Raw genomic sequence first — 21,822 nt, 5'->3', positions numbered from 1 at the left:
ACTTCCTTTCTAAAAATAACTCGTTTTATTAATATTTTTCATATAAATGAAATATGTGTTGTCATGTTCAAAATAAGTAATGCTCAATTTTTAAAAAAAGGGTTACAGAAATAAAGATGATTAACAGCAGAAAACAAACAAACAAACAAACAAAAAAAACAGAAAAGAAAAGGTGGAGATATGTCCCAGAACTCTCACACAAAGATTGTTTATGTTGGTGACAGTATTAGGGAAGTCAATATTTGCTTTGTTATAAATTAGAGTTAACAGAAGTATTGAAGAACAAACATGAAAAATGCATAAAATCATTATGGCTCTAAGAAGAATATGTATTAGATACTTCACCTGGACCTAATTTGTATATGATTTTTTTTTCATTTTTATTATAATATTTCAAAGATCAATTATAAAATATATAGACACACATAAGGATTCATTGAAAGTGTTACGTAAAGTGAGCCTGGATTACCGTGACAATAGCATCCAACTACAGTTCGTGTATGAGAATAAATGAGTAATGTCAAAAAATAAATAAGCAACCTGGACTTCTCAAATAAGTGTAATTTGAATGCTTAAAATACAGATCTGTTGCTGATGTATGTGTATGTTTGTGTTTGAGAGCTAGTGTGCTCAGATTTAAACAAAAGTTTTGTTGCTAAGGATAGTAAGAATATTATTTAACTTGAAAACTGATAATAAGTGGTTATGCATTTTTATAAGTTGTTGAGATGGAAGAAAAGGACGAGTTCATTGCTGTGTACTTGTACAGGTGATTGTCCATTATTTTAGGTAAAAGGCCATTTTATTTATTTATAAATTGTTATTTTCTTAACCACTTTTCCCTGAAACCTAAAGATAATCCTCTTTATTCAGTATTGAGAAAACCACGTTAATAATGTTTTCTCTGTTTTGTAACATTGTGTAAAACTATCATATTCCTTTGGTCTTTAATAAACAGTAAAATTACTTACACAAACGAAACAACAAAAGGCAACAACTCAAGAGCGACTTACTACTTGTATCAGTATTCTTTGTTAGTATAAATGCAGTGATTCATGATGGGTTTTACTGGGATTTGAAATTTTACAGGAGTCATCAAGACTGCCCTTCCAAACATGGATAGAGAGGCTAAAGACCAGTATTTGCTTGTTATTCAGGCAAAGGATATGGTTGGTCAAAATGGAGGACTGTCAGGAACTACATCAGTCACTGTGACGCTAACGGATGTCAACGATAACCCACCTCGCTTTCCTCGAAGTAAGTTGTTTTCTTAAGTGATACAAGTGTAATAACTTTTCCTGACGGTATAAAATACGTCTTTAAAATGACTTTTTTCAAATATTTCTAAAGCAAATAATTATCTTACTTCATTCTTCCAAATTTACATTTCATTAGAGACATAATTTTGATTCAGCAATATGGATTATAAGGGTATTGAGAAGAAATAGAAGCCATCATATATTTGCATTACTTCTAAGTAATGCAAATTTTGACTACCATGTCTTAAATATAGTAAGATTTTTCTTTCATTCACATTTTCAATACTAGACAATTACTAATTGTGTTTATGTATTAGTGTTTTTTCTAAGAATTACTTTTTATATTTTGTAAATTATAAAGTTGTTGCCCATTAAAAATATTCAAATACATTTTATTCTTTCTATGCACTAAAATATTGATTTATTTTTGAAAATTAAAAAAGACTAATAAACATTTCCATTTTTTCATTTCACACTTTTTAAAGCCAGTTTGTACACACTGAACATTCCATTAGTAGTTCCCCCACATCTTTCTTGTGCAAACATTCAGTGTTTTAAAAACCAATCTAAAGAACTAAAAAACCAAATGCCCTCAATTCCACTTATTTGACCAAAGGGGCTTTTGACTTAACCAAGAAAAAAGAAAAAAAAATTCTCTAGGTAGAGGTGTGCTGTTTGAAAAAACGTTTCACCTCACTCTCTTTTTAGTTCCCCTTTTTCCCTAAGTGTGTTATTTCTTTAGAATGCTCAAGAAAATAAAGAGATTGTACAGACTACAATGTCTGTACAATGTCTCTAAAATGCTTTTCCAGTACAAATGGGAACTAAACTCCCTACCAACAGAATTTAGAAGTGAATTGTATCAAAAAAGGAAGCTTTCTGAGCAAATACGAGTGTCACTGTTTTTTCCTTCAATGACGGCCTCTTTAAAATTTTCATCTTTGTCTTATATAGTTTTAATATTTATATTATATGAGAAACGATATCTCCTGGTAATATAAAAAAGTGACCCCAAGTTTAGCATTATTTTCTTTAAATAAGCCTATTCTTAATTGTGATCTTGATGGCTTATCATGGAGAAGGAGGGACTTTTAGAATTATAAAAGCAAATAATGCAGTTATCTTGGGCTTATAATGAAATGAACTGCTTTCCTTTTGTTTAAGCCTAGATTGATAAAATTATGTAGAATTTTAGTAAGATACAGGTTTTCTAGGCCATTATAGGTTCCCCTCAAACTTACTGAAGTGAAAAAAGCCAAGGATATATCATTGTTATTCATTTTTGCTGGGATTTTTCTCTACCATTGAATCACTAGTTTCACCTTGACATTTTTGAATTTTACGAAGGACACTTTGAGATGTGTAAAAGGGGTCACTCAGAAGTCATAGCATATATTATAATCATTTTAAAAACAAAGAGTAACTATTCACAAAATCTAGAAAATTGCAAACAAGTCTCAGTCTAATACATATTTCCATCATACAGACACATTTTCCTTTCTATGTTCTTCTCAGAGAGAATCCTTTCTTCTCCCTTTCCAAGACAGGACAAATGCAGCAAAATTTAACAACCAAAGGAAACGGAAAAAGATGGAGGAGGCAGGAAAAAGTAAATGATCAGAGAAAAAATAGTGAAGGAATATAGTGTGCTGAGGTGGTTCCTCATTTCTCAGTGATGTGGTTCATGTATTTCTTCATCTGCCCCCAAACTTTTTCTTTAGTTTGAGGGATGGCGATGAGGAGTTATGACAAAATTTAAACAAAAATTTTTTTAAATTATTTTTTTCTCTTTTACTGGCTTTTTTTTTTTTTTTTCGGTTCGACTAATATTGCCTAGGCTCCTGGACCATTGTGGCCCAAATCAATTCTATGTACGACCCACACAAATCATTCTTATCCTTTCTTATCCAGTTTTCTTACCCAGTTTTCTGAAACTCTCTTGGTAAAAGATGCTAAGAAAATTCCAACATTAAGTTATGAAAACGATTTAGGCTTGTATTTGCCCATTGGAAGCCCAATCTATTCTATTTTTATTTCCTAGTGTTTTACACATTATTGTAATTATTATATTGAATTACATTTAATAATTATATATCAATTATAATTACTTTAAATTTATTTTTATTTTTCAGTGTAGGATATTTCTCACCACCAGAAATACAGGAATTAGAGATTCTTCTCTTGCTTTTCCTCACCATCTATTTCTGCTATCACAATGATTATTAACTAATCATTCCCATCAAATCTCTTAAGGCTATATGAAACATCTTTTGTTTTCCATTATCTTAGCATATTTTTTATCAAAAAATAAAAAGAAGTTACGCTAAGATGAGGTCAAAATAACCCAATAGTTAAGTTTTTATTAGTTGTCTTGGTATAATGTGTTCATTTCTTGTTTTGAATTTCACAGGATCTTATCAATATAACGTCCCAGAGTCATTACCTGTAGCCTCAGTTGTGGCCAGAATTAAAGCTGCCGATGCAGATATTGGAGCTAATGCTGAAATGGAGTACAGAATTGTGGATGGTGATGGATTGGGCATTTTTAAGATTTCTGTTGACAAAGAAACACAGGAAGGAATCATTACTATACAGAAGGTAATGTTTTCTTTATTTATCTCTTACCACAGATTACTGAGAAGTCGTATCTGTTTGATGGGAGAATGCACTAGACAAAACGAATGGCCATATGGGATCATTACTATTTTAATTTTAGTAAGATAAGCTATGCATTTATTTTTAGGTGTCAGACTCTTAGGGAACCTTGAGTTGCATTTGTAATAACACCCATCAATTCTATTCTTTAAGAAACTCACAGCCGTTATCTATAGCACTATAAAAATAAAGCAGACTGGCAATGTGCTGTTTTAAAGACCTATTTGGAGAGATGAATATGTTTCTGCCCTGACTGTTCCACTAATGAAACCCTAAAATCAACCAAAACCCATGTATGCAAACAACATATGCTATTATTTTCTCCATGAATGAAAATAATATAATTTCAAGTAGAAACCAAAATGTTGAAGACTTGCTACGTTAACAATTATTGCCATTTAAAATTTATAGTAATTGGAAGACTTGAATATTTCATACAAGAAGAGCATGAAAAGTTGTAAAACCTATCGTAATTTCTAGAGAGTGTGAAAGAGACGGAAGGTCAGTACAGCCTAAACTAAAGATTATTTTCCATAATATATTTAAATTAGTTCTCAACACAGTTATAGGAGAAAATGGACTCTTCTCTTTTCAATATAGAGACATGACTTTTTACAAGTTTTTAATCAAAAATAATAACTCAAAAGCTGTTATTTCAAAATGTAGTCTTAGTTTATCAACTATTTGAAACATTAAAAATATATCAATATATTGATCCCTAAGATATGAATTTTTTGTCAGTATGAAAATCCAGTGTATAACTTTGTAATTAATGCTTTTCAATGCTTAGCACATATCAATAAATAAAGTTATATTTTAGTTGTTATAGGAAAACATATGTTTGATTTCAGACCAATGAGAAATACATTTCTGCAATTATTTCCAGTGGACAGCTGCTGTTTTAGCTAAGCTGGTTACAATCTGTGTATAAAAGTTTTAATAACTAGAGTAGGCCAACTGTTGGTAAAATGTTTTGTTTTGTTGTCTAAAATAAAAGGAATTCAGTAAGGTACAATGCTGCTCAAAGATTTCAAAGAGTCATCTGAAATCAATCTGTTCACATTCAAGAATTTTTAATGCAAACTGAAACTTTTTATTGAACAACTACCTGTATTTTATATATTATAATGAAGGTAGCATGAATCTTTGAAAATTCTAAATTCAATATAAAATATTTGATTTAGTAAAGGAAATATAAAACTTATTTTCTAATTTTATATCATTTCTGGAAATTTTAGAAAATTGTTAGAAAAGGAGACATAAAAAACCTAGGTTAAAAATTATGTCATCTAAAAGCATAAAACTCATGAAAAAATTGCAAGGATAAATTTGATTATCACTTATAACAATAGAAAAGCATCACAATCATTATTATTCTTATAGCTAGCAATTAATATCTGTCAGGCTTTTCTTTTTGAGTAACTTACAGGCTTTATTTTATTTTCTCAACAATTTCATGAAGCTGCTATTAGGACACTGAAAATATGGAAACATTATAAAATACTGAACAATTGAAGAAATGGTAAATAATTGATATTATCATATTAAGAAATTTGCATCCATCATTGTAGTAATGTGGTGATGTTGTTTTTGCAAATGAATATGAAAATTTTTATTGAAAAATTATTAAAAAGGCAGTATCCAAACTTTTACAAAGTCACATTTTATAAAAAGTATATTTATACAGAATAACAGATTACAAGAAAAATGTTAAAATGTTAGTAGTATCATTTCTAGATCTTACCTTTACTGCTTTTTCAATAATATGTAATATTCACTAGTTATTGTTATAATTGAAATGTTGTTAAATATATAAAAGAGTTATTCAAAGGCCAAACTGAACTAAATCTCATTAAAAACACTGTATAATCTACTTTGACTATTATTAGAGATGGTAATTATTTTACAAATGTAGAAATAAGTCACAGACAGGGTATTCAGTGGGCCCAAATTTCATGTATGAAGTTCCCTTAGGTATTAAAAAAGATATAATCTTCTATTTAATAAATTATGATTTAAAAACATTCCAAATTTTTAAAAATTTAGATTAATAGAATTTTTGGTTTTGATACTAGAGATTCGTTACTTCTGCCCAAAATCTGAGTGATGCTTTGAATCTAATAAAAGTCAATAATTGGTTATTATTAAATATTTATTCATCAACCATTATATGAGAAGTTAGCTAAATATTTTAACAATTTTTTCACGGAATATGAGGTCAAAACTCCATTATTTTTACTTGTGATTGTTAGCAACTAAAATTAAATTTTATTTTCTTAAATGGCTTCTAATACATAAATACTTGTCTAATTCTTTGTTTTCTTATATAACATCAAAGATTAGGAATAATTAAGCACACAGAATGTACAGGAGAACCTTAAGAAACAACAGTGGTGAAAAATTTCATATTACTTCTGTGTCATAAGTAGCCAAGGTAAATCTTCATATGTAATGAAACAATTCTTGTTCATCCTGAATTACTATGAAGTGTGGAACCAAACCGAGTAGCTATCAAAGGTCAAAAAAATAACATTTAGTTACCCAGGGATTTTATACACATCAGTAGACAGTTCAGATGTTGAATGCTATCATGATTTTCTATATTATTTTGAGCCTAAATACACTGTTTATATGAACAATAATTTAGACTAAGAAGTTAGTCATAGTTTATTACTCTTAAGGGGATGGCACTAACTTGCTTTCAGCTTTCTAACGTGCAAAGTAGATCTGATTTTTAAGTTTTATCTTAATGTGGAGAATATATATACCATTTGAGGCAGAACCATTAGATTCCAAAAGTAAAATAATGTGTAGCAACAGATGGCATGAACCTAAGCAGTATGGTCTGCAATTTTTATGTTCATTAATTCATCATGATAGAATGCATGGGTGTTAAGACGAGATATCTGAAATTTTGCTGTTTGAAATAGGTAAAAATATTTTTAAAAATACCTATGGTGCTTTTATACAGAGCAGATAATATCAACATGGAGATAAATGAAAACAAAATCTCAGTTTTCTTCATGCTAAAAATCTTTAGGCTTAGCAAATGTTACTTTTTACTTTCTTCCTACACTCCTTCTTCTCCATGTAGTTCTGAGTAGATACTAGATAGTGGAAAATTAACTCGTATACAGGAGCTTAAGTTTTATTTCCAAAGCTCCCTCTACCTCCAAACTAATTTTTTAAAATTTTACAATTTTTTATTGTCTGTTAATATGTTCCAGTGTCCAAACAATCCTACTTTCTCATCTGCATTAGAATAAACAAACATAAGTAAATAACTTCTGTAGGAGTTGACTAAAAATAGTGGAAATGATACATTTGAGTTTTACTGCAGTTTAAGCTTATAGTGTTATACAGTTGATCCTTAAAAAACATGGGCTTTAACTAAGTGGGTCCACTGATATATGGATATTTTTTCAATAACTATATTGCAATCTTTTTGGAAATTTGTGACAATTTGAAAATACTCACAGATGACTTATGTAGCCTAGACATCTTGAAAATTTTAAGAAAAAGTAGTTATGTATTGAATGCCTAAAATATATGAAGATATTAGTCTATTCATGTGTTAATAGGCTAATTGTATTATCAGTAAGGTTTCTGGCCAACAGTAGGATGTTAGTAGTTAAGTTTTGAGCGATCCAAAGTTACACACAGATTTTTGGCTGTGTCGGGGGTGGTTCTCCTAACCCGTATGTTTTTCAGGGGTCAATTGTATATTCATCTGGTTTTTAGATGAAAATTTACCATTAATTCATAATTTTCTTATTCTCAGCAATTATTTTATTAATATATTGAAATATATAATTCAAAGTTTGTGTGTAGCTTCTATGCCTCTTACCCTGTAATTGGTTCCAGAATAATCCAGGATTTGTCCTGTTATCCTCAAACATTGTTCATATGCTTTCTATGAACTGCAAAGAACTATTAGATGCTTAGAATTGGGATCTCTTAAACTTGCTTTCAGTTTTCTAGTGAGGAAAATAGATCTGATTTTTAAGTTTTATCTTAATGTGGATAATATATTTACCATTCTGAGGCAGAACCATTAGATTCTAAAAGTTAAATAATGTATATAGCAACAGAAGGCATGAACCTAAGCAATATGGTCTGTAAAATTTTTATGATCATTAACTCATCAGAATAGGATACATGGGTATTAAAACGAGATATTTGAAACTTTGCTATTTGAAATAGGTAAAATTAAAAAAAAAATTGTGGTGCTTCAGACTCATGGTTGCCAGATACATATCACTATTCCTCAGTTTCACTCAACAATCTAGAGCAGTCACTAAACTACTTGTAATTCCTGGAAAGCAACGTAAAGTTTTTTCCAGTTCTTCAAACCTCCCCCTGCCTGCTGACTCCCCTGTGCTCTGCTTTCATGCCCCCTACCATACTCATCTTTTGAGTCTAAAAAACCGCTCCTGTTATTTCTTTAAACAGTAAACAGAAGAAGCATAGCGCTTGGACCAGCAAGATGTATTTTTTTTTTTCTAGGAAGGGAGTGTGTGTGTGTGTGTGTGTGTCCCTTCAGTCATGGGAACTGGTCTAATCATGGAATGTAGATGTCCCAGTTCCATAAATATTGTGATCTTTTTCATAGACTTAGCTGTGGTCACAAGGATTGAATAAATATCCAAGGCTTTTTAGAAGTGTCCAGGAGAACTCAGGCCCCATCTGTCAGCCAACTGGTCAGTTCTACCAGGGCTTTCAAGGATTTGAACATGCCCTGAGGAAGAAGTTGAATAGTGGATGCATAACACTGTTTTTCTCAGATAGACAAGGAAAAGCGGCACAGAGGTAACCACCTGTGCAGAGACCTCACTTATGAGATAACCTGCTAAATACAGAAAGAAGAACTGGGGCAATTTCACTGGAGAATAATGAGGAAGGGAATGTGGGCAACAGAGGAGGTAATATAAATGAGAGGGCTCTTAATGCCCCTTCACAAAACTGCTGTAGATAAATAGGAACATATAGGTACAGTGCTTTGCAAATAGAATGGATTACACATGATACATATTGTAAGGTATTTTAGGTGCAGCTCAATAAAATATGAGTAGAAAATTAAAATATTTGTTTATTTCCCTTAAACACTTATTCATGGAAGTGTCTGTGATAACTTTAATTCATTTCAAGCCTTTCGCTTCTTTTCAAAGGACTGTATTATAATGAATATCAATATTTATTAAAAAGTTATTACTTTCTGGTTATAAATACATTTCCTCTCTTTCTTTCTTTCTTTTTCTTTCTCACTCTTCTTTCTTTGTCTTTTCTTTCTTTCTTGTCTTTTCTTTCTTTTCTTTCTTTTTTCTTTCTTTCTCCTTTTCTTTCTCTTCCTTCCTTCCTTCCTCTCTCTCTTTCTTTCTTTCTTTCTTTCTTTCTTTCTTTCTTTCTTTCTTTCTTTCTTTCTTTCTTTCTTCTTTCTCCTTTTCTTTCTTTCTTTCCTTCTTTCCTTCTTCTTTCTGTCTTTTCTTATTCTTTCTTAGCCTTGAAGTTATTTTAAATTTCTTTCCTTGCCTCTTCCTGTCATGATAGCTCTTGGCTGTTTATTTTCCCTTTGACATTATCCTAAACTTAGTGATCATTGCTTCACTTCTTAAGTTATTTTTATGTCCCCCACACCTAGTTCATAACCTGCTTCTAACTTCTTCATTTTTAAATACATCTTTTTAAAAAATTGCTGTTTAAACTCAAAACTATATATTTTTATTATTCCAACTAGTCTTAAAAGAATCTACCTAATACTAAGGGAAACAGAATAATATCAGCAATTGAAAGCAAGCAGTGAAATAATTATTATAGAATGATATTATATACTTAGAAATTCTAAAATAATTTATCACAATTTTGTTAAATTAATGAGAACTTTCAATAATGAGAGCTACAAAACAAGTTAAAAATTAATACACTCACTGTATATACTTCATGAGAACATTTGTGTGAGTTTCTGGGCTTACTCTAACCATGGAAGAGCAACCTGTGAGGACCTATGTAAGGAATATCCATCACTCTCATTCACATCCCTAAAACCTTCCATCTTAAAAGAATGTGATCTGCTGGCCCATCAAAGGCAGCCTTTACCCCCATTTCCAGGTGTCTTTCCATCATAAGGCCAACAGTATCTCTATACTCAATTTCAGAAGAAAATATTTGCTTATCATTTTGTAACTAGAGTTTATTTGGAGTTGTTTTCCCAGAATCAAAGAAGTCTTGTTTTTAAGATTCCTCAGTCTGAACTAACAGTTTACTGTTTGTGGCCCTAACAAGACAGGATTTTGATTTTCAATTCTATTTACCCAGATTTAAATAAACATGGAGCCTACAGTATACCCTAGATAAAACTTTTCCAGGGACCTTTCACAGCAGGAGAGATCTGCAAAACAATATATGAGTCCCCTAAGTTCAGTATTCTTTCTGTCCCAGAAAGTAGTGGCATTGTATGTGAAATTTAAAATGGATTTTTGAATCCGAGTTGGAAGACTAAAACCCAGAAATTCTGAAAGAAAAAAAAAAAGATAAATTTGGCCTCCTTTTATCACCACAGAATATTTTTAAAATTTTACTGAGATAGCAGTCCACCAAAACGAACAGTTTTTTGGTTGGTCTCCCAGTCCCTTCTCCACATAAGAAAACATTTACAACCAGACGTTGCTCAGATGTTGACAAGATTTTTGTTATAAGTCATAAATGTGCTTGTTCTGGTGGTTCTGAATGTCTCAATATTACTTCACATTTGGACAATCAAGTTTCAATGTCCATCTGGATAGAGTAACTTCTATTGGAATTAGATTACTTTCTACCTGCAGACCATGCTTGATAATCATCTGAATCTATTTTCTCTCTATTCTATACTATAATAAAGCTTTGGTCCATACCCTTTTCATAAATAATGTACAATGAGATTTATTCCAGTTTGTGAAAATTGTCATTGTATTTTGCAGCATTTGAATGTGCTATACTTGGCATAGAACAATTTTAGAAGCAGGAAGAGAAAAACACAAAAGCAATCATTTTTAAAATAAATATTTCAAAAAGAATAAATAGAGAAACGTGAAAAATGCTGGTGGTTATTCTATTATTGTTTCAATATCTTATACAGAAAATATTTATTAATATGACAAAATGTGCAGAATTTGGAAGGCCAAAGATTGCTGTAAATAATGACATAGAGTTTTTATGATTTAATCATTCCTATAAGAATAAACCTAATTATATAGTTTAAAGGTAAAAATGATGATGAAATTTTCATCTTAAACAGTTAAAGCAATGCAAATACTATTTCTTGACCATTTATGAATGCTTCTGTGATACCCTTTATAACCAGTTAAATAGGACTTGAAAATTTACATAGTGTAAACATAGAGATTATCACATTTGAGTGAATACAATAGGTTTTGTTTTACCTAGAGTTATTTCTTTTTACATTTGCTGTCATAACTTAAAATTAGGTACTTTAGTTTTTTTTAATTTTTTTTTCTATAATATATGGGAGTCTCTCCTCCAATGGACCTCAGTTTTCAATATAAGTCCTCAGTTGTGATTAAATACGGATTTTTTTTTCTATAAAACACATTACTACGGAGTTACTATAGAGTAAAAAATGAGCATTTTCAAAATTAATTTCCTATGCAAGACAACTATGCATCCAGTATCTGACATGTGATTTCTTTGGTGGTCCACATTGTCACACTATTAAGACATTTAGGCTTTTAAAGGCTAATTTTGCTGTGCTAGATTCAAAATATTCTCATATCCATACCCCATGAAAGGCTGAATGAAGTCAAAATAATAGAGCAAGATGTGGAAGTGTTGATAATGCCGTCTGCCTGCCATTCACTGCGCTAAGTTAGATAGCACAGTGTCCTTCCAACCTTCAACTGAAGCTGCACAGATGAGGACGATCTGGAGTTCACTATCTTGTATTGAAATGTTTCTTTTGCCTATTACTTGCGATATTGAGGGCTAATTTCCACAATCAAATATGTATTTCATTTAGTATTTCATAAATGTTGCTGATAGGTAGGGAGAGAAAATCAAACCAAGGTTAATTCCAATTTATTTTTCTTCCTCTCATTTTTATTTTCTTTCAAACATTTTGTTCAATTAATCCTGCTGCTCAGGATGCATATTTCTTAAAATTGAGCAAAGACATTGCTCTCATTAGACCATTATAAAGCATAAATTTTGGATTATTTTAGTTTTCAAGGCCGAGAAAATTTGGTGAGCTTCTGGACTTCAGAGTATGTTTTCCACTTAATTCAATCATTGTTACTATGTATGTAAGTATATACTGTTTTAATCATTATGTGTGTGTTGTTTGTGTATATAGGCTTATTATCTGCTAATTAAGGTATAAATTTACCTGTGCTTGAGTAGTCAAGAGTAGAGATGAACACAGAGTTTTATTAAAAAAAGAAAATAAGAAATCAACATTCTTTGAAGAAAATTATGCTAATTTACATGTTGACATATTTGACCTGATCAAAAGGCACTGACTTTTTTCACTTAGGATCATTTCAACTTTTGTTGATTTTGTTCACTTAAGAGTATTTCAGCTTTTGTTTGATTTTTTTAAAATTTTGATAGTTATTATAGCAGTATTCTCAGAATATGTGTATATCAAAGATGTTTTCCAGTGAGTCCATTATGGAATTTATTTTGCTGAAGAGTACAAGTCACAGATCATGTAACATTGTCCTTCCTTTCCCCCCAGCCCTCCCATGGTGTGTTGATTCCTAGGTCAATTTCAATGGGTAGGATTCCAAGAAAGAGATATATAAGAAGTAGATAGGAGAGAATTTAATAATTGTATGAGGAAGGTTAAAAGGAGAGTTTAAAGACAAAGCCGGTGTTTCTAGTTTGTGTAAATAGCTGAATACTTGTGTTGTTCTTTGAGAATGAGATGGAGATGTATAGGATGGCTTGGAGCAAGTGATGTTTGATGCACTGTAATAGCAAGGTAAATATGTTTAAGAAGTCATGAATATAGGTCTGTAGTTCAAGGAAAAGGTCTATAGTACATTCTTAGGTCTAGGAGTTATATGCACGTGCATGGTAATCAAAATGAAAGAGACCATTGATAACATCCATGGAGGGCATACATTAAATGATGAAAAGAAGGCTTTAGACAATTCTTGGTGAAACTGAAAAATTTAAGTTATCATGGCGAAGAAAGACTCAGAGAAGGCAAACTGTTTTATTCTTCCAGAATTAAGGTATTTTAAGAGGAGTTAAAAATAACTTATTAAAAAGGCTGATAAACAAAGTTTTATATTTAGATGAATAGAAGAAATTGCATATATTATCAATAGAAGAGAGAATTGATGGATCCTGACATCTATGATACATAGTAATGATGGGACATAACAGATAAGGCGAAGATTCGGATTGTCAAGGAACTGAAGCTCTTGCTGAGTTCAAAGAAATTCCCATGTCAAGATCTGATTTCTCCCCCACTGTTTGATTTGGCCATTTCAAGTTTATTTTGGTTCATTTTATCAGGATATGCTGCCATCGCCTGACAAAAACTGGTCACTAACTCTCATTCTCTTTCTATCTGTGGTTGTATCAACTACCTTATTGCTTAATAAATCATCCCCAAACCTGGTGCTTTAATTTCCTTAGCTCATGATTTTGTGGGTCATTAATTTGTCCTGGGCTCAGTAGGGTGTTTTTATGCTGGTCTTAAGTGGGTTCACACGTGCATCAGCTATTGGTCAGCGTGGTGGCTCTGCCTCCATGAAGGTGGCTGGCTGTCTGCCCGGAAAATAAGGGGCCTGGACCTCTGCCTCCTGTCATCCCTTGGGTAACCTGGGCTTGTTTCAAGAATGGTAAGAACAGAGGTTGTATGGTCTTTTGAGGCTGTTAGACAAAATTGGCACATCATAATTTCTGCCACATTATATCGACCCAAGCAAGACACAGGACAACCTAGATTCAGGTAGTGAAGGGAAAAAACATCCCTGAGAAGAAAGAAGCAATAAGGTATTGTGGACACAGGGAAAGTCAAAAAAGTATGTTGAGATCCAGCACCGCTCTAGAGAGACGAACTAACCTTCAGGTTACATTTCATGAAATGGCAAAGAAAATACTGAATCTCAGATCTGCCCACTTCCCTCATCATCATTTCTCCTCTGTTAGCCTATCTCACAAAGTCATTTTATTGATCAAGATCAGTTAAGATTTGCCACTGTTTGATGAAGGGTTCCAGGAAAGCATATGTTAAGTTGTCTTCAGGTCATAATGTGGATTCTGCTTCCCAGACAATGTATGAAGCCCTCTAGAAGTCATTGGGTATAGTTATAGTGCATGCTGGAAAATGTTGACCTCAGCATAGTAAGGGAATTGGCCTGAGCTGTAAGGTAAACCAGGTTTTAGATGCTGGGCAGAAATGCCGTCCTTTCCAAGGCTTGTTTTCTGCTTTATGCTTATAAAATCAAAACAGACTACCTAAGTTCACAGTAGGAGGCTGTGGTAGACACAATAATGCCTCCTCCTCAAAAAGATATTCACGGAATATGTGAATGTTTTACCTTATGTGGTAAAGTGAATTTTGGAAACGTGATTAAGTTATGGAGCTTAATGGGAACATTATCCTGGATCACATAATTGGGTGCAGTCAAGGCTCCTTAAAGAGGAAAGAAGGATGAGTCAGTGTTATAAAAAAGAGATACAGTAACGGAACCCAAGCTTGGAGTGATGCACTTTGAAGATGGAGGAGGGGGCTATGAGCCAAGAATACTGCAGATTTTGGACACTGGAACAATTCTCCCCCAAAGCCTCCAGAAAGAATGAAGCTCTGCCAACACCTTGATTTTAGACTTCTGTCCTCCCAAACTATAAAGCAATAAATTTGTTTTTAAGCCACTAAGACGTTGGTAATTTGTTACTGTAGCAGTATGAAATTAATTAATGCAGAAATCAAAATGGAACATTTCTGTGGGGGCGAAAGCTGATCCAGACAGGAGAACAGAAGAGAGAAAGGAAGACACTCGTTAACTAAGTATGAATAAGAATCTGGATAGGCAGAGCCAGAAATTCTGTGCTCAGTTTAAAATAATACGTGATGGCTGTGGTTACTTTGATGATAACATTCCTCAATGTTATCTTGTGTTACTAGATGATGAAAATAATATCTCCTGATATTTATATCATTATTGTATTCCTGATCATGTCTTTGTATAATTTATGGTTTTAGGCTCCAATCGTTTCTGCATTATTTATTATATTTGTTTCAACCTACCTTTGGAGCACAGGCACTTTCTATCTACTGGTAATAATATATTTGCAAACTGCAAGTGTTTGTTCATGTACTGTCCTAATATCTGTGTTCAAGTATAATTAAAATAATAATGATAATGACTGTCATAAAAGTATAAAATGGACATGGAGATAACCAGTAATCTCTTTTGCTTATTCTGAATTTGCTTACACTAATTTTACTGTTTTTCAGGTAATTTGTTTGGCCTTAGATATTTTTTTTCTTCGTAAATCAGTAAATCTCTATCTTATTAAAAAACAATCATATCTATTGTAGATTTGTAAGATTAATAAAGTTAGGATCCTGTTATAGGAATCTCAAGTCTAGTACAGTTAGAAAGATAAGAAAGTGTCAGTTCCACTGCAGAGAATACACAGAGCTGGCAAGACCTCCAGAGCTCCTCTCCCCCATAACCCATAGACCTCTATGAATGCAGCAACAGTGTGCGCCTAGATAGAACATAGTATTTATTGTTTATATATTATCTTTCTCTCACCTTCTTCTCTAGAAAATATAAGTTCTTACTAAAATTCATGAGTCCCAAAAATTTCAAAATAGAGCCCTCATCTACCTACCAAAACCACTTTCTGTGAAAGCAAAAATTGCACAGGACAGTTAAACAGGTAAGGAAGACTTCATTCAAGGCTGTTGCAATAGGAGAGAGAAACCAGACTCAGTCCAAACTCAACTTGGCTAAAGCAAAGGGCTGCAGAGTTTTTATGAGCCAGGATGGAGGGTGGGGATCACAGGCCAATTGTGTTTGATAATTGGCTTTAACCAGTAGGAAAGTAAATGTTCTTGTGTCATCATGACAGGGGATAGTTTTGCAATTTGGAACAAGGCTTCTGCTGAAGTTAGGCTCTTATCCTTTTACAGAAACTGGGGTGTATTGGTTCTGTCTTCCTTAATGATAAAATTTCATAGAGATGGCTTTGGGGTCCTTGAGGAAGACATTCCTTGTTAATAAAAGTGTCAAGAGGATTTTTAAAAGATTTGCATATTAAAAGAGCAGAGAAAAGATTTACAGTGACAAGTTTTCTAAAGAGAGGTCGGGACCTAAAATTAGAAAGAAACCTGTCTAAACTTACTCAAGCTAGAAGAAGCATAAGGTCTTCTTGGTCATAACCCAGGGAAATAAGAAAATAGAAACCACAGAATGCAGTTGTTCATAATAAAGAGGATGTATTTTACTTTGGAAAATTCTTGGGGAATCATTATATTTAAATGTACAGAATTATTCCTGCTCTTATACCTCATCCAAGGTTGTAGATCAGGTTTAAGGTTCTGGATAGTATATTTATTTAGAGAATTTTTCTTCTTTTTTTTTTTTCTTTTGAGATGGCATCTTGCTCTGTCGTCCAGGCTGGAGTGCAGTGGCGTGCTCTCAGCTCACTGCAACCTCTACCTGGGTTCAAGCAATTCTCCTGCCTCAGCTTCCCGAGTAGCTGGGATTACAGGCACATGCCACTGTGCTCAGCCAACTTTTGTATTTTTAGTAGAGACAGTATTTCACCATGTTGACCAGGCTGATCTTGAACTCCTGACCTCATGATCTGCCCACCATGGCCTCCCAAAGCACTGGAATTAAAGATGTAAGCCACTGTGCCCAATGTAACATAAAATTATTGTAAGGGAAAAGTTATAAATGAGGGTTATCTTTCCATAGGTATGATCTCATTTAAGCCCATTTAGGAAAAAATATTCATATTTATTTGTTCAAGAAGTAAGGAAAAGCTACGGATATTGAAAGCTACAAAATATACTTTCATCTGAAAAAACAGCTAGAATCTCCAGAGAAAGAAATACTCTTAATGATGGCAATCCATCATAGAACTATTGAACAAAATCAACATTAAACATAAGACATTAAGTATATAGACACACACATATACACATACACTATCCAGCCCTGATAGTGTCATGCTACCATTAAAGAGAACAGAATGGAGAATTTTAGAAGGATTTAACTTGGATCAATTCCTGAAACATTAACAACATCATTGGCTAAACGCGCAAGATCCATAAGAAGGTCATTGAACCTAACGAGTATATATTTGGCTATAAACCAGAAGCAAAGCTATATTAATGAAGAAAAATAAAGTGCAATGATTTTATTAAATGAATTCAGTAATTAACTTGTTTTAATATTGAAAAGACTACAAGTGGCAGGGGAAACTTTGAGACTCCACTATTTGTGATAGTCATATTTTTTAATCCAACAATAGATTTTCCAAAGACAAACAACGTAGGTGCCAGAGCGGAACAAAGATGAGAAACATATACTCTTTACTTTCCATTTGCTTATTATCTAGCAGGAAATAATGCTTCTAATAACAGCATAATAGTAATACAGCACATATTTATACAGTGATTATTTTGTGTCAGTCACTGTTCTAGGTGCTATTTATTTCTCAATAATTTACAAAAACCTCATGAAGTTGGTGAGGTCAACAAGGGCTTATGCAGGATAACATTATACAGTGTGATGGATATACATGACCGTGAGTTCATGTAGTATCTGTGCTCTTTAAACATGGGCTTTCTGGACTTTCACTAGAACTCTTTGCTCTTTACTTTTCATGTGTATTAATAATATTGTCTTAGTCTGTTTGGGCTACTATAACAGAAATATACGCTGGATGTTTAAACAGCAAATATTTATTTCTCACAGTTATGGAGGCTGAGAAGTCCAAAGTCAAGATTTGGTGTCTGATGAGGGCCCTCTTTCTGGTTCATACACAGCCATATCCTGTGTCCTCTCACAGCAGAAAGGGTGAGGGAGCTCTCTGAGGTCCCATTTATAAGGGCACCAATACCATTCATGAGGGATCCACACTCAAAACCTAATTAAATCCCACAAGTCCCACCACCTAATAGCATCACCTTGGGATTTGAACGGGGGCGGACACAAATATAAAATGCAAAAGAAACACTAATCTTACATTTTTTTAAATGCATGTTAAAGATGTGTGTGTGTACAACTCTTTGTAGTTAGCTCTTAATATAAAAAAAGTTTTATTACATAGGTAAGGGGATTATGGAAATGAGTATTAAGAAGGTGATAGTCTCTAAAAGATTTATCTGAGAGGAATGACTAAGTTATGTGAGAAATAAATACAATTTTTGAATCATCTGAGAAAGAAGGAGCAGCAGGTGATATATACTAGAAGAGAGAAAGTGTACGGGATGCTGATCACTTGTAATGTTAGCCTTACCATATTGGGCTCCTTAGATGAGAGACTGGGCTCCTTTTATCCAGCCCAGGAGATAAAGATGGTTTTATATTTTTAAATGGTTGGAACATCTCAAAACAAGAAAACTGTGTCATGATACATGAAAGCCATATAGAATTTAAAATCTGAGTTAACTATCAAAAAATTACTATTTGAAAACAATCATATTTATTCGTTTTCATATGGCAGACAATGTATGCCCTGCAAAGGCTAATAGTCACTAATACTTACACTTCACAAAAAAGTTTGCAGACCCTTGCCTTACACAGAATTCTTTTTATTTAATCTTTTTAATTCTTTTTATTTAATCCTAATTTAATTGTAAATTTAATTATAAATTTAAAATTAATTATAAATTTAAAGACTACTTTTGTACTTTGGAAACTAATACAACAAAAAAACTGCTTCTTTCTTTAGTGTCTCTAACACAGATGTCACTCAAAAAGTATCTACCGGTCTGTATGTCCCTTATTTGATTCCAGACTTGAAGTGGTGAAGCCACAGAGTCATTCTGGGAATGCTAGAGACGCTAAAAGAGAGAAGAAGCTTTTTTTTTTTTTAATCCTGGTTAAATTTCCAATTATGTAAGTATCCACTTATACGTATGATATGTTTGGCTGTGTCCCCACCCAAATCTCATCTTCAATTGTAGCTCCTATGATTTTCATGTGTTGTGGGAAGGAACCAGTGGTAGATAATTGAATCTTGGAGGCAGTTTTCCCCCATACTGCTCTTGTGGTAGTGAATATGTCTCATGAGATCTGGTGGTTTTATAAGGGGAAGTTTCACTGCACAAGCTCTTCTTCTCTTGCCTGCCACCACGTGAGATGTGCCTTTCACCTTCTGTCATGGTTGTGAGACCTCCCCAGCCACGTGGAACTGTGAGTCCATTAAACCTCTTTCTTTTGTAAATTGCCCAATCTCGGGTGTGTCTTTATCAGCAGCGAGTAAACGAACTAATACAATGTACTTTCAAACATTGAGATAATTTATTTAGAAATTACTTTTTTTTCTATTTCCTTCTTTAGTGTCTTTTCTCAATTGTTGTTATTTTTCAAGTATAATCTTAATAATTAATTATAATCGTTATGGACTATATTACTTATCTAGAAATCAACAATGAGAAATCAAATAAAAAGTAAATTTTACTGTAAAACTTTATTTTTTATTCAAATGCTTAACAGTCTTATTCATCACACTGTTCCCCTCTTTGAAAACTAGATCCTGGCATATTCTGATGTGCTCTGAAAATAATTTTGTGAAGCAATTCCTTTTGTCTGTAATCTTGATTCATAGACTTTCACATGAATTCTTTTATTGCTTTATTTTCATAATAGCTTTTAGGCAACCAATCATCATGCATAATACTGTGTTTCATCATGACTTTTTAGCATCCAGATGTCTATACCTCATGTTACTGCCTTTTAGACACATTTAAAAAAATAAGTTGCTATAAAAAATTGCATTCATTTCTGCAGTAAATTTTAAATTATTCTTTCATAAGGGAGACAAACTTTTACTTGAATACAGAAATACTTGGTATGCCTTTTGCTAATGTGAAAACCTGAATAAATAAAGTTGTGGTTTTGCATTGATTTGAAAGGAGCTGACAAATGGGATTTCTAAGCATATTCTTTTACATACAGACACATCATATTTGAAAATAAGTTTTCTCTTATAGTTAGTAATTTTTATAAAGAATATAAGGACAAACTGAGATTATTATCCAAACTATTTACAAGTATGTTTTGATTTCTCAGTAGATGCTTTTAGGTAAATGAGAATGCTTCTGAGAAGTGTCCCCAAAATAAAGGTTGGAATTTATATATAGGCCCAAGAAAATTTTAATGAATAGGTCAGGTTTCTTAAGAGAAAATTTGCATCAGAATCACCTGATGAGCCTTCTAAAAATATATCTGCCTGTGCCTCATCCTGCACCTGCTGAATCAAAATCCCTTGGAAGGGGCCACACATAATATAGAAGGGTCTCTGGTAGGTTCTGATTCTCACCTTTGTTTGAACACCATTGGACAAAACCAACTCTTAAATAATAAAAAACCAAAAAAGTTAGCCTCATAAAAATATTACTGAGTTTGTTAATACAATGTTGTTATGGCAGTATTTTCCATGTGCCCCAACATTTTTATGTAAAACCTTAGATAAGAATTAAAACTTTTTCATTCTGGAGCAATTCTATAAAGTGTTTTTGTGCTCAAGAAAAACAATATACCTGACTGTATTTCTTCCCTTGTCTCTCACTTTGACCAGCAGGATTCTTTGGGTCAGATATATAGTTTAATTTTCAGCCTCTTGTACTTGAATATCTGTGTTCTAATTTTTGTTGTTGTTGTTGTGTTAATTCAAGAAAAGGAGGCTCAAGAATGTATTAAGACTCCCCTATGTATCAAAAGCATTTTAGGTACTGGGAGTAATAGTGATGAACAAAATGGTCAGGGCTTCAAATCTAGTGGCTAAGACAGATGTTAAATAAGCATTTTAGTAAGTACAGTCTGGTCTAGATACTGTAAGCCTATTTTCTGTATTGATTTATACACTTTTTTTTTTCATTTTTCTTATTGAGAGATAAACCATGGGATCTCTTTAATATTTGTGTGCAAACATACATATATATGTATATATTCTTATGTATATATATGTACACACATATATGTGTATATATATGTAATGTGTATACATATATTTTTATATATAAAATGTGTACATGTGTGTATATATGTGTTATATTTTATGTAACAAAGTGAATATGCACTGTTCACAGTATGGGGTATATGATACACAATACAGTATGTGTATATATATCCTATTTTATACCTATTTTATACTTATGTAGCTATATTGTTTTATTTATTTTGGTTATCACATCCTTTGTGGGTTAAGTTGGAATAAATGTGTGCCTGCATATATACACATATGTACACCCAAACATATAGTGAATGAATTAGAATTACAATTCTCAGTATTACATATTAGCTCACATTTCATAATGTTTTATTTTTATATACTGACAACTAAGTAAATATGTATTATATTTTGCAGTATTCCTATGCAGTTTTTTTTAACTTTTTAATTCTTTTTGTTTTACATCATTAAATGTAAAAAGAATTTGGAGACAGTTTTGCAGTGGTGAGACTGAAATTAAAAGTCATAAAAAGCTGTTACTTTCTGTATCCACTGAAGAAAAAGGAGCATGTTATTGTACCAAACAACGTCTACATGTTGTGCGTATGATTTTTATTTTTCAAAGATGATGTTGTGCTAGTGCAACTGGTTTAATTGTCCTTATAACCTTTTTCAGCTCTCATGTGGTTTGAGTTGGTCACTAATTTTTAGGAAAATTGTAGCATGTAAATCCTGTTGGAAAATTAGATACAGTGTAAAGATT

The 21,822-nt window shown here is 32.4% G+C and overlaps 1 protein-coding gene across 4 annotated transcripts in view; it reads left to right on the top strand.

The window, feature by feature from the left end:
* Positions 1 to 21,822, top strand: part of CDH7 (cadherin 7) — a 129,981-nt gene that overhangs the window by 67,430 nt on the left and 40,729 nt on the right. For all 4 annotated transcript variants that reach the window (XM_045378317.3, XM_005586498.5, XM_045378318.3 and 1 more), the window contains exons 5-6: positions 1,090 to 1,257; positions 3,670 to 3,857. In XM_045378317.3, the coding sequence (XP_045234252.1) occupies positions 1,090 to 1,257; positions 3,670 to 3,857 (356 nt within the window). The remainder of the gene's footprint in view (positions 1 to 1,089; positions 1,258 to 3,669; positions 3,858 to 21,822) is intronic.

This window comes from Macaca fascicularis, chromosome 18 (assembly GCF_037993035.2).
Source record: "Macaca fascicularis isolate 582-1 chromosome 18, T2T-MFA8v1.1".
In the NCBI taxonomy this organism is placed as follows: domain Eukaryota; kingdom Metazoa; phylum Chordata; class Mammalia; order Primates; family Cercopithecidae; genus Macaca; species Macaca fascicularis.
The sequence above is the reverse complement of the archived record's forward strand: the minus strand, read 5'-3'. Positions and strand labels throughout refer to the sequence as shown.